Source organism: Triticum dicoccoides, chromosome 3B (genome assembly GCF_002162155.2).
Source record: "Triticum dicoccoides isolate Atlit2015 ecotype Zavitan chromosome 3B, WEW_v2.0, whole genome shotgun sequence".
NCBI classification, from domain to species: domain Eukaryota; kingdom Viridiplantae; phylum Streptophyta; class Magnoliopsida; order Poales; family Poaceae; genus Triticum; species Triticum dicoccoides.
Window position 1 is genome coordinate 689453286 of NC_041385.1, and position 11610 is coordinate 689464895.

Here is an 11610-nt window from a genome sequence, read left to right on the forward strand (position 1 = left end):
CCCCACCCCCTCCGTTCGCGCCGACACTTCCACCGCCGCCGCCGCCTCGCCGGAAACCACCGTCCCCATCGCCACCGTCCTCTCCACTCGTGAGCACGCCGCCAGCTCTCAGATCCGCCACCGACACCATCTCAAAAAACCCATTCACCCAGCCACCAGCCCCACCGACAAGCACGCGCGGGCAACCTCCTCCGCCCCCGCCGCCTCCTCCGCCGCCGTTGGGCTACTGGGAGAGCCGCGTTCGCAAGCCCGGCATGTCGAAAGAGGCCATGTCGCCAGCGCTGTCTCCGCCACCCCAAGCCGCCAATTCCAGGAGCGTTCCACCCACCGACGCTTTCCCCGGGCGGCTGCAGGACAATGCGGACCACGGCGACAAGTCCGAGGAGACCACGCCGCGGCCGAAGCTGAAGCCCCTGCACTGGGACAAGGTCCGGGCCAGCTCAGACCGAGCCATGGTGTGGGATCAGCTCAAATCCAGCTCATTCCAGTGAGTGCTCTGCAAAATTTGCATCTTTTCTCAGTCCAAAGTTTGTTCTTCATAGGTTTGCTGATCTATTTAGCTGAATTCTTGCAGGGTGAATGAGGAGATGATCGAGACGTTGTTCATCTGCAATCCGGCGAATGCGGCGCCGAAGGAGGCGACAAAGAGGCCGGCGCTGCCGACGCCCAAGGCGGAGAACAAGGTGCTGCTGGATCCAAAGAAGGCACAGAACATCGCCATCTTGCTGCGCGCTCTGAATGTTACCAAGGAGGAGGTCTGCGAAGCCCTCTGCGAAGGTGAACAAGACTAAATTCCTAAATTTGAGATGTTTGCGTCATTTTCTTGATGAGCTCTATACTGCATTGTGTTGAGAATTTGAGATGTTTGCATCATCCAGCAGCCTTCACTAATATACTTACCAATTTGCTATGTGTCTGTTCTACAGGTAACACGCAGAACTTTGGAGCAGATTTACTGGAGACCTTGCTAAAGATGGCTCCTACCAAGGAAGAGGAGATCAAGTTGAGAGAATTCAAAGAAGAGACATCTCCTATTAAGCTTGGCCCTTCTGAAAAGTTCCTTAAGGCGGTTCTTGATGTGCCTTTTGCTTTCAAAAGAGTAGACGCGATGCTTTATATTGCTAACTTTGAATCAGAGGTCAAGTACTTGAAGAACAACTTTGAGATCCTTGAGGTGAGCATCATTATTTTCCTAGCACCTCCACTTTTACTCCCACCACCGCTCTGTTTCATTAGCTAAATTATCATTCTTCGTTTGACAGGCTGCTTGCGATGAGCTTAGAAACAGCAGACTATTTCTGAAGCTACTGGAGGCCATTCTCAAGACTGGCAACAGGATGAATGTTGGCACAAATCGCGGCGATGCTCATGCATTCAAGCTTGATACTCTGCTCAAACTGGCTGATGTCAAAGGCACCGATGGCAAGACAACCCTTCTGCATTTCGTCGTGCAGGAGATCATCCGAACAGAGGGTTCCCGTCTCTCTGCCAGCAACCAATCGACACCAAGAACTCTTGCAAACCCTCTCCGAGATGAGCTTGAGTGCAAAAAGCTTGGCCTCCAAGTGGTGGCTGGCCTCGGGAACGAGCTCAGCAGCGTCAAGAAGGCGGCGGCAATGGACTCCGACGTGCTGAGCAGCTACGTTGCGAAGCTCGCAGGAGGAATAGAGAAGATCACCGAGGTGTTGCGGTTGAATGAAGAGCTGAACACGAGGGACGACGCATGGAGGTTCCATGACACGATGCAGAAGTTCTTGAAGAAGGCCGACGACGAGATCCTCAGGGTTCAAGCTCAGGAGAGCGTCGCGCTGTCGCTCGTGAAGGAGATCACCGAGTACTTCCACGGCGACTCGGCGAAAGAGGAGGCCCATCCTTTCAGGATCTTCATGGTGGTCAGGGATTTCCTCTCGGTGCTCACTCAGGTGTGCAGGGAGGTCGGCAGGATCAATGACCGCACGATCGCCAGCTCCGTGCGCCATTTCCCGGTGCCCGTCAACCCGATGATGCCGCAGTTGTTCCCGAGGATTCACGCGTTGAGAGCTGGAATCTCCGACGACGAGAGCTCGGTCGCGTCGTCGCCCTGACCAACACTAGTCTGCCCATAGAATTTTCCATGGATCATCAATGAGGAAACCGCCAGAGGGCGGGAACTGCAGAAGGACAACTCAACAGGGTGGCAGCCGGGGCCAGAGCACCCCTGGCACGGGAACTCCAACCAATTAGCACCGGCATCTATCCAACATGCCATATGGCAATGGCATCGTCAAGCTCAGGTGAGTTGGAGGTAGCTGAGCACCCCCTAACACCGTGCCCGACGCTCGCCACCCGCACGCACGAACACCGATGGCGTCGGGCCTGTTCATCTCTTTCTTTCCTGACTTTTTGTACCTGTAGAATATAGAATGTACAAGTTTTTTTGCAAATATTTATTCCGATATATAAGAAGGGACAAAAGGCTTTAGATCAGACATCGGAGGAGGGAAAATAAGCAGTTCATGTATGTATGTATGTATGCGGTCTCAGATTCTGTACATTAACATGGAGCAGTGGGTAAATCAGATGTCGAATTATTCGTTGGCCCGAGCATTGCAATGCTGTAAACAAATTTCAAAAGCATGTTGAGTAGTGAAAATGCTGTAAAAGTTGAAAAACTTTGCTGAATCTGCACAGCTGTGTATGGGTATGGTAGCTGCTGAACTGGGATGCAGGTGAGAGAGAAAACAAAATAAGAGCATGAGATGAGACTCTGGTCTGGTGGTGGTGCCAAGAAACAAAATAAGAGCAGAGCACTCATCATGGTGTTTTGGCATCACATTTCCTGCCTGCACAAATGGTCCATAGGAGTACCATACACTAGCTGCTGTACCCACCAGCACCACTACTACTAAGATGCAGCCAGAGACTTTTTACCAGAGCATGTCCTGACATACATACTTTCATCTGCAGTAGAAGAATGTTGTTATCTACTGCAGGGCAGAGCAGAAGTGCTGTAAACTTCGGAAGAACTTTATCTACTGCAGAACCTGAGCAGTTCATTATGTGCAAGAGGTGCAAGAAACTTCCAGTTTGAGCATCTGCAGCACTGAGCCACATTTCTTAGTAGTAGAGTAGTGATAAACTGGGCATTTCATGGCCATGTGGTGGGCTAAAACTATGGTTTTCCATGGGAGTATGTAGCATGGAGACGGCAAAGACCAGGGTGGGGTGGGGTGGTGGTTCGGGTGGCCGCTATCGCCGGGTCCCCATCCGCATGCGGGCGTTGCGCTGGACTGTATGGATGCTGCATTGTCATTGTGAGCATGCCATTGCCATTGCCATTGCCATTGCCATTGCCATGCATGGCTCATTGGCTGGTTTCACTGGCCGCTTTTCCCACCAAACTCCATTCTTGCCGTTTTTCACCCACATGGACATGGCCCCCCCTTTGTCTCCCACACTACACTAGACGCCCATGCATGCATGGCATGCACCAAATTATTGGCACCCAATTGCCTGTAGAATGATGACTTTGCTTTGGCCTCCACCCTCCAGGCACAGGCACACACATGGGCTTGGGCTGACTGATTTGGCTTGGCTGAACAGGTTAGTAGCATAGGTCAAGAGGAGGCCATGATTGGCAAACATTTAAGAAGCACGGGCCAGCCAGGAGAGAGGGGAGGAAGAGGGTGAAGATGACACTCATACTATTGGAGATCTGGGGACTGGGCTAGTGGCTGGAGATGGAAGGTAGGGGAGGACCCATCCATGGCACGCTTCTGGCCTGGGGCAGCAAGATTCTATCTATCCAAGGCCAAGTAAAAGGGTACGTAGGCGTTAGCATGATTTGGGAAGAGTGACCAACAACAGCACAGTGGGCAACTGCATGCAGTGGCCGGCACTTGAACCGCTGCCCCCAAACCTTGCAATGCCGCCAGTGTTGTTCCATGCAGCCCAATCATAGGCTCATGAGGCGCCGCACATGCGGATGACTCGTGCTGCTCTCTCAGTGATGCTCTCATCCTAGTATGAATGCGCTGTTGGCTGCTGCTCAGAGCTCTTTTCAGGTTCAGGTTCTTTGATTGATGCTTTTGCAGTGAACTCTTCAGTTAACCTACCTACGTTGCTTCCAGACGAACACTAGAAATCAAGGCGTTGCTGACCACTGAAGGAGTGGCGACGATGTAGGAGCACGAGCATTAGGGCATGTACAATGGTGCTATCTTAGGAGTGCCACGTAGGATTAATGATGAGGTGGAGGAGAGAGAACTCACAAAAAAAGGTTTGTCTTCTCTTATTTAAGATAAGACAAGAGATGATCTCTTAGCACAATTTGTCTCACCATGTTTTAAGGAATGACTAGCTATTGAAGATAAGGTTAAGATATAACCCATTGTAGACATACTTTTTTGTCATCTCTAAATTACATGCAAGACTTAAGATAAGACTGTTTTATCAACCATTGTACATGCCCTTAGCGCGCGCGCCCCCTGGTTCGGTCGGAGCACGGGAATTTCCCCGGTCATGGCACCGAGCATCCCATCTCAAGGAAGGAGCACCGGGCTTGAGCAGAGCCACAGCACGCACGCACATTGTATGCGAAAGAAATGTGCTGTTTCACGTGAGGCGCCAGATGCCCCCACGAGGCCGCGAATCGTGCAAAGCTTTGCCTATGATTTCTTTAACGTTGAGCCGTGGTAAAGTTGCAAAGTAGGATGAGTATCCCATGTCTCTAAGCTACCCTTACTTAAAGGTAGGCAGGCAGGCACTGTAGGCACGTGCTGCCCCCCTAAACGGCTCGATGCTTCTGAGTTCTGATGAGAAGAATATGTCCTGCCGATGCCGCTTTCAGAGTGCAGGCAGGAGACGGGGATTTGGGGAACACGTCTGGCTGAGCCTGCTGGTGGGCGTTTACAGAGAGGGCAGCGAAGGTGTGCTCCCGTTAGCCAACATATTTTTGTATCAGCTACACCTCCGGGGAACCTGTCACGGCCATCGCCTCGCCACTCTTCGTCGTCTCCGTCCCCGGCAAACCTCACCTTCTCCCTCGGTTGCCACCACCTCCGGCTCGCCGGCGATGGGTGAAAGACAAGGAAAAGAAGGGGGCGCACAAAGGCGAAGGCAAGAATATGATGATGAAGAAGAGAGTATCTAGCAATCATCAGGACCAGCATCACAATCACAATCACAGGGACGCTGTGATGAAAACCTCCCAACGGCCTGATCCTCACCCCAAAGCCGTGAGGGAATGAATGCAATGCAACCAACGGCATCGCGCCCCGGAGAGCGATCATCGCGGCCACGACAGGGTACCATCATTGCATTGCACTACATTTTTTTTTGAGGGAATGCATTGCACTACATTGGATGCAAAACATCATACCACAAGAAAGAATAGGCCGGCCGGCCCCAGAACAGGGAAGAAAGCGGCCCAATAGCTTCCGTCCCATCCATGCTTTAACCACCTCTTTATTTTACTGTATGTGACATGTCACTTTGCTCTTCACCAATCATCCAAAGTTCAAAGTGGTTCTCGGTGGGTCTAACCTGTCAGAAGCAAGTTCCTCTAATGAAGAACTCCAGCAGAACAGAAACAAATTTCTGGTGGCTAGCAATTGCTTCCTAGGAGGGGCTATGAAGGCCAGACATTACAGGACTAATACAGCAGCAGCAGAGTAGCAAACATACATAGGCAGCGTTGTCTAACAGGGTTGGCTGACATGAACTCGTATAATTTATTAGCAGGGAACTCTGGCCCCTTAAACATCCATTTGAACAATCAATGGACTAATCGTGGCCCGTATAGAAGTGTATCTGAGATGGGCTACGATTATTATTTTGAGTAGATGGCAGTCGTGGTACGATACAACAACAGCAGCAACAACAACAACTCGTATAATGTTTCATTTACTTGCTGTGAGATGGCTCAGCTCGCGCCGTGTTGGTCTTCGACGGGTGTGAGAGCCACGTACTGGGCTGGTGCTTCGGAATGTCCCCAATGCTCATCCTTGTACCAAACCTCTCGTGGTGTATACTGTATGTAGCCCACTCAAAGTTGCCCAGGAATGGCCATCCGAACTACCCGCGAACATCAGTGCCATCCCTGCAGCAAAATGTTTGTTGCATCAGTCAGTTGCAAACAGAAACTGACTTCCGATTTGGTAACTGCTTACTGGGGTCTACGAATGATAACTCGCAGAATCACTAGACCAACATCAACGAAAATATAGCAGCAGAGATAGCATGGGTTCATGTTAGATTGTGCGAGTTATCAGCAGCGCGGCGTTAACTGGCATGAACCCAGAACATGCTGGTAGGGATGTTGACTCTGTAAGCATTCATTCGAACAAATGTTGGATCAACTATAGCATTGATAGAAAGGGCTCCAGTACAATTTAAGCACCTTGGTGAATGAGGGGCTTAGTTTGTGTCAGGTTTGCTGTCAGCGGTCTCGCCGTTCAAGAAGCGTGAGAACCACATGGCTGATGCTTTAGGGTGTCGGGTGAGCCCGTTCTTGTAATCAACATAGACAATCCCAAACCTCTTGGTGAATCCCATCGCCCACTCAAAGTTATCCAGGAATGACCATGCAAAGTATCCACGAACGTCGGCGCCATCCCTGTAATGCCAACAGTCAACAAAATTAGTGGCATCACTTGCTTTGGTCGTTTTAGTTGCATGGTGCTAGTTATGCGGCAAGCAGAAACAAACTTACTTTATTGCTTGTGCGACTGCACCAACATATCCTTTGAAGAAATTAACCCTCTTTGTGTCATTTAAGAACTGATCAACTGGTGCTGATGGATCGTCTTCGTCATCCATGCCTACAGAAAATAAACTACATGAGAGCATCATCCATATACATGGTTGGTTACTTAATATTACATCACACAAACAAAACTATGCTAGCTGGATACCAAGTAATGGAATAGCAAATTCTTATTTTCATATTAAAAAGTCACTGTATCGCATTTACATGTATACCTGTCAGTTATTTAAACTTTAATGTCGTATTCTATTTCATTTGTAGTGTGTTTATCTTGCCAATCTATTTTGTCAATATTCTGTGGCAGTACAAACTCGGGAATTTGAAATTATGTACAAAAATACGTTTTTTTTTTAGAAAAGGAGGATGACCCCCGGCCTCTGCATCTGGGCGATGCATACGGCCACTTTATTAATTATTCTCACAAGACCTTACAAAGTAATACAACAGCAAGACTAAAGCCACCGTCTAAGCAACAACTGTCGCTACACCTATCCAAATGATGAAGGGGCGCTGATAGCCTGGGCCTAATACCAAACAGACATCGCAGCCAAACCTAAACATCTAAGACCTGAGGTCCCAACCAGGACGCCTGCCTGGTATGGGGCACCTACCAGTCCGGCGCACTTCTCAACCAGGACGCCTGCCGGGTATGAGGCCGCCACAGCCACCTGCCACGAGTCCATCTTTAGAGCTGTACTGTTGCATCTACCATGCCAGATCTCTCTGCCATCGACGTCACCACGACGCCAGACAGCGTCGTCCTCCTGCGCGAGTCCATCCTCCCACATCGAACTCCGAATCTGCACTGCGCCACGCCGTCAAGATCCGTCGCCATCAATGTATGGATGAAGCACCGCTCCACCAAAGAAACCGTCCGCTGGTCCCGCGAAGCAAGGCGCGGCACCAAGTAGAAGGCCGAAGCGCACCGCCACCACGCCACCAGCAGCCCCGCCACCAAGAGCTGTTCCCAGCCGCCGCCTTCAAGAAGGAACACGACACCAGGGTGCCGTCAACGCCCAGACCAGGGGAACAAAAGCTTTCGCCATAGCTCGAGGAGGAGGCGGAAGGGAGAGGATCCACCCCAAAGCCTTCAGGAAGGGGATCGGCGCCAAAGGCGTCGACTTTGGGGAGGCTGCCGCGCCAGCGAGGGGTTTCCCCCGGAACCTCACCCGCACGCCAGATCTGCGAGGCCGGTCATAGGGGACGCCGAAAGCCGCCGCCAAGGACCGGCGCCAGCACGGATCGGGACAGATCGAAGCAGGGGCGGATTTTCTACATGGAGCCATGACGGATTGCGAGGAGCCGCCACTGCGCCAGCGTCCGCAGCCCCCACGCCGCCCGCGCGGCCGTGGGAGGCTGCCCACCAGAGCCCGCCGGCACAGCCCGCCGGCTGCACCGCGCCCATCGGCCGGGGCCGCCGCCCCGGGGAGCCAAGGCCCTCCAACAGAGGAGGCGCCAGATCGCCACCACCTACAACCCCCCGCCGAGACCCCCCACCACGCCGTCGGATGGGCCGCGCACGCCCGGGCCACCGCCGGTTCCCGCCGAGATCCGCCGCCCCAGTCCCAACGGGAGCCGCGAGGAGTCGCCCCGCCGCCGCCGTCAGCCGCACGAGCTTCACCCGGCGGCTTCCTCCGGCGGCGGCGCGGGGCTAGGGGGCGATTGGCCTGCGGCGCGCTAGGGTTAGGGAGGTGCCCCCGAGTCGCCCTAGGCGAGAGCGACGCGGGGGAGGTAATATTCTCCTAGAGTTGTATCTCGTACAAAAATACGTATCCAAGAGAAGATAAAGAAGGGCTCCCTATGCATATTCCATAATTAGACTAGCACGCATAGGTGGAATAAATAGCTTGCTGCGGGGTTGTTTGGTCAAAACAAAATATCTCTGCAACTAAGGCAGTACAACGACCTCCAAGTTGCAGACTATAACATTTCTAGAAAAAAAATTAAACTGGAAATAAAGCAGAGTTAATCCATATAATCTACATTATGTGAAGTAATTGCTATTTGATTTAATCACTCAACCAACATATGCAGGAAATGATACAACTAACGTAAACAGATATGCCATGTGTGTATTAGAAACTTCAAATATAAAAAATGCACCAGAAAAAAAATTAGAAGCATGGAAGCCTTACCATTCTCTGTTACATATATTATTGGATTTTCATATTTCTTTACTATATAATTGATTGTTTTCCGAATACCCCAGGGAACTATTAAAAGCCACTCAGACGCAGCCTGCACAAATATTGAGATGAAATGTTAGGTAAGATCGTTGAAGCTACATGAATGGACAGCGGTCAAGTCTTTACTCTTTCACCAATTGCTTCACCGCTACTCCATTTGTCTGCCCAAGGGAAATAAAGTGTCAGCATTACGATATTAATCTGGGACAGGATAGCTTGCAAGGGACAAGTTTACATATATATAGTGGGCGCAGAATATTGAGACCAAACTACAGCAAGAAAAGTAGTTCTGCCTTGCATGCGTATATTGATTTACAATTCTCCAAGAATAAGGAAGAGATAAATAGACTCTATGGGTAGTGGAGAAGGGCTGTTTTTCCTAATCAGCAAGGTGAAATATTTCTGCCATGTCTGCTGTCTACATACTGCAGTTTTTATAGATAACCCTGCATCTTTCAGCTGACGCTGCGCTTGTTTTTACAAACAAAAGAGACAAGTCTTTGATAGATGAATCATGGTACCTGTTCTCTCTATTTGTTGAACCTGATAAAAATGGATCTCTTGTGGTTGTGGGTTCGGCTGATTGCCAATGATTCTTGATGTATAGTGATTTAATCCAATAAAATCAATTTTGTTCCTCATCAATTCACGGTCTTTCTCAGAGAATTTTGGAAGATATTCGCCCACTCTCTGGCGCATGCTTTCTGGGTAATCACCAAAGTATATTGGGTCCAGGAACCTTCAAGAAAAGCAATTATAATCAGGATATATCCATAAAATCATATCATAGGCTTCATGAATCTGAAGATGCATCAGCATTATACTAAAACACCGGAAGTTACACTGAGCGGAAACAAAAAATATAGGTTCTATGGAAAATGGTAACAAATTTAGGAGACTTTTAAGTATTCCCTGAATAGGTGAGCATAATTTTTACCATCCAAGTTGAAAGTCAATGCGCCGTGCTGCAGCAGCCTGGTCTTCCATTTTGTCCGACTTTGGCTCCGCCCATTCACAATCAATAACAAATCCTACTTGACCACCTTGTTTAGCCTATAATATGTAAAATATCAGCAAGACAATGGTACTACGAACAAACTGACAATGATGATACTTCAATGGAAACTTAACAGGCCTTGAATTTTCTTCTGTAGACATCAACAGCAGCAGCATGAGCTAAGATCTGGTGATGGCCAGCCAAGAAAGGTTCAGCAGCTACACCTTTACATAATCCAGGAGCAAATATTCCAACCCCATAAGCATTAATGCATGTTTGAATAGGTTCATTGATTGTTATCCAATGCTTAACTCTATCTCCAAAATTTGCAAAGCAAGCTTCTGCATATAATGCGAAGTACTCTCTGAAATTTTTTGACAACCAATACGATCAGATATAGAAACACCAAGTTAAACGAGAACACTTTGCTGGGGGTCTTTCCCCCCTTCTCGGAAAAAAAGACAGAAGACTTTGAAATAAAGCAATGTTCTTAGGTAAACATGCCTTGTAGTATTTTGTGTTGGCACTTAACTATATTTACAAATTCAGAGTTTAAAATTAAGATGCCTGCATTAACTTACACAATCTTGTCAGAAAGCCAACCCCCCATAGTCTTCTGAAGATTATGCGGAAGATCCCAGTGATACAGAGTTGCATAAGGCTGAATACCTGGAAGTCAGGGCAGATGGGTGGTGAATAACTAGATGAATAGTAACTTTGACATTAGGTATATCATGTGGCACCTTTCTCAATCATGAAATCTATAAGGTTGTTATAGAAAGCAACTCCTTGCTCATTGATTTCTGTCCCTAAGCCATCTGCAGAAACAGTAAACTTATAAACTCAGATGAGGCATGGAATATAAATGATAATAATAAACAAAATGCACATATCGAGGGGGAAGCTGGAATTGTGGCGACACAATTTGGAGATGTATTAATATGTGAAGCATGATCCACCAATTGAAATGTACCAGGAAATATCCGTGACCAAGATATGGAAAATCTATAAGCACCAAAACCCAACTTGGCCATGAGCTCAATGTCTTCCTGTACCCAAAGAGTTCAAACAAGTAATTAGGGATCTAGGAAACAAGGTAAAATTGTACACACATATGCATCAAGGAGATAATCCATCTCAAGCAAGACAAAGAAACACTTTATTTTACAAGAATATAATAGTAATTCGATAGCTATGTCAATAATAACACCTTGTATCGATGGTAATGATCAACTGCAACTTCTCCAGAGGATCCGTCTAGGACACGTTCTGGAAAAGCATTTCAATGTCAACTATCAGTTAAATTAACATATTTCAACAAATTAAAATAGAATCCAGATGAGACAAACCTTTGTTATCTGTAAATACATCCCATATGCTATCGCCTTTGCCACCTTCATTTCTTGCCCCCTCAATCTGGATAGAGGGGAAAAGCCAAGAACATTACTTCACAGCTATGATACATCTAGTTTTAGACAAAAGGAAGGAGGATAGATTCATAGATCACAGAAAACCTCATTTTTGTTTCTTTTACTTGGAATCAAGGAGATAAAACTGGTGAAACCTACAATTTGTCATCCAAGGACCCACACAAAATTCTATGATGGCTCTCTCGTTCCTCCTCATGGTGGAGGACATTCATTTCTCAGCTTTCCTATATAGTACTTCTCTGTTCTCTTTTT

General features: G+C 48.3%; 2 protein-coding genes across 3 annotated transcripts in view; one reads left to right on the plus strand and one right to left on the minus strand.

Annotated features, from left to right (window-relative positions):
- LOC119279800 (formin-like protein 1) overlaps window positions 1–2586 on the plus strand; it is a 4501-nt gene extending 1915 nt beyond the window's left edge. Inside the window, exons 2-5 of the mRNA XM_037560917.1 lie at window positions 7–487; window positions 575–777; window positions 927–1174; window positions 1263–2586. Of these exons, the coding sequence (XP_037416814.1) occupies window positions 7–487; window positions 575–777; window positions 927–1174; window positions 1263–2084 (1754 nt within the window). The 3' untranslated portion in view covers window positions 2085–2586. The remainder of the gene's footprint in view (window positions 1–6; window positions 488–574; window positions 778–926; window positions 1175–1262) is intronic.
- Window positions 2587–5613: 3027 nt separating this feature from the next.
- LOC119277872 (beta-glucosidase 4-like) overlaps window positions 5614–11610 on the minus strand; it is a 7852-nt gene continuing 1855 nt past the window's right edge. The window contains exons 2-15 of one of the 2 annotated variants that reach the window (XR_005137365.1): window positions 11278–11344; window positions 11139–11197; window positions 10902–10977; window positions 10672–10746; window positions 10510–10597; window positions 10067–10292; window positions 9869–9984; window positions 9453–9670; window positions 9058–9092; window positions 8881–8983; window positions 6692–6800; window positions 6380–6595; window positions 6039–6079; window positions 5614–5974 (exon numbers count right to left, since the gene is read on the minus strand). Coding sequence is in view for 1 of the 2 variants with exons in the window: in XM_037559211.1 (XP_037415108.1) it covers window positions 6397–6595; window positions 6692–6800; window positions 8881–8983; window positions 9058–9092; window positions 9453–9670; window positions 9869–9984; window positions 10067–10292; window positions 10510–10597; window positions 10672–10746; window positions 10902–10977; window positions 11139–11197; window positions 11278–11344 (1371 nt within the window). In the remaining variant the exon portion in view is untranslated. Of the gene's footprint in view, window positions 6080–6379; window positions 6596–6691; window positions 6801–8880; window positions 8984–9057; window positions 9093–9452; window positions 9671–9868; window positions 9985–10066; window positions 10293–10509; window positions 10598–10671; window positions 10747–10901; window positions 10978–11138; window positions 11198–11277; window positions 11345–11610 lie in introns of both variants that reach the window. The other variant, XM_037559211.1, reaches the window with a different exon arrangement.